Raw genomic sequence first — 861 nt, forward strand, 5'->3', positions numbered from 1 at the left:
CCCACAGGGGAGGGCCCTAGACATTTGCAGGGGGATTTGCCCTGTTCTTAAAAGTTGGGAGTATTACACAACAAGAATGACCAGGAGACCTTCATATATTTAACTCTGGTACCAAATTACTTTACTGGAAGAAATGTTGGAAGAAAGAAGAAAGAGAAATGAACTTGTTGTAACTGCAGCATGCTTGCACTGCCCCAGGGACCATGAAAGTCACCCGGGACCATGTTTACTTGGCTAAGTCTCAGTTCTCCTCGTCACTGTCGCTCAGGGTGAAACTGTTGAAGATGTACTCTTCTGGGCCGCCACCCGAGGCCCTCAGCTGGCACAGCTTGTTCACGTGGTAGCCCAGCTCCTTGATGATCCTCACCTGCTCGAGCAGAAAGTGGCGCTCCAGGAAGTCACACAGCTGCAGCTCATCCTTTTCCATGGCCATCTTGTGCAGGTCCACTAGACTCTGGTTGATGGTCTGCTCCAGGTGGAAGGCATACTCGATGGCGTTGAGCCCACTGCCCCAGTCATCCAGGTCTGGCTTCCTGATGTCGTGCAGCTGGATGTGGCCCCTGCGCTGGTTCTGCAGCCTCAGCAGCATCTCTGCGTGCTCTTGTTCCTGGCGCAAGTGACCCAGAAAATAGGTGGCGAAGTTCTTCAGGGCCACGTCTTCACGGTCGAAATGGTAGGCCATGGAAAGGTACACGTAGGCAGCATACAGCTCCATGTTGATCTGCTGGTTGATGGCAGCCTCAAACTCCCGCTGGTAGCTCTGGTGCACTTGTGAGGGCTCGGTCGTCATGGTGGTGGACCCAGGCCAGGCAGAGTCTCCAGGTGAGCAGGCCGTAGGTACGTTCCGACCCAGAAAGCAGG

At 54.2% G+C, this 861-nt stretch overlaps 1 protein-coding gene across 1 annotated transcript; it reads right to left on the reverse strand.

The window, feature by feature from the left end:
- Positions 1–241: 241 nt before the first annotated feature.
- Positions 242–793, reverse strand: LOC103211467 (ferritin heavy chain-like). The gene has a single exon (XM_007957419.2). It carries the CDS (start codon positions 788–790, stop codon positions 242–244), a length of 549 nt encoding a protein of 182 aa, XP_007955610.1. The 5' UTR covers positions 791–793.
- Positions 794–861: the final 68 nt, after the last annotated feature.

The sequence above is a fragment of the Orycteropus afer genome, unplaced genomic scaffold (genome assembly GCF_000298275.1).
Source record: "Orycteropus afer afer isolate SDZICR_OR568_19922 unplaced genomic scaffold, OryAfe1.0 scaffold00747, whole genome shotgun sequence".
Taxonomy (NCBI): Eukaryota; Metazoa; Chordata; class Mammalia; order Tubulidentata; family Orycteropodidae; genus Orycteropus; species Orycteropus afer.

Coding starts and splice junctions, on each gene's coding strand:
- LOC103211467 (XM_007957419.2), bottom strand. CDS start 790: ATGACGACCGAGCCCTCACAAGTGCACCAGAGCTACCAGCGGGAGTTT.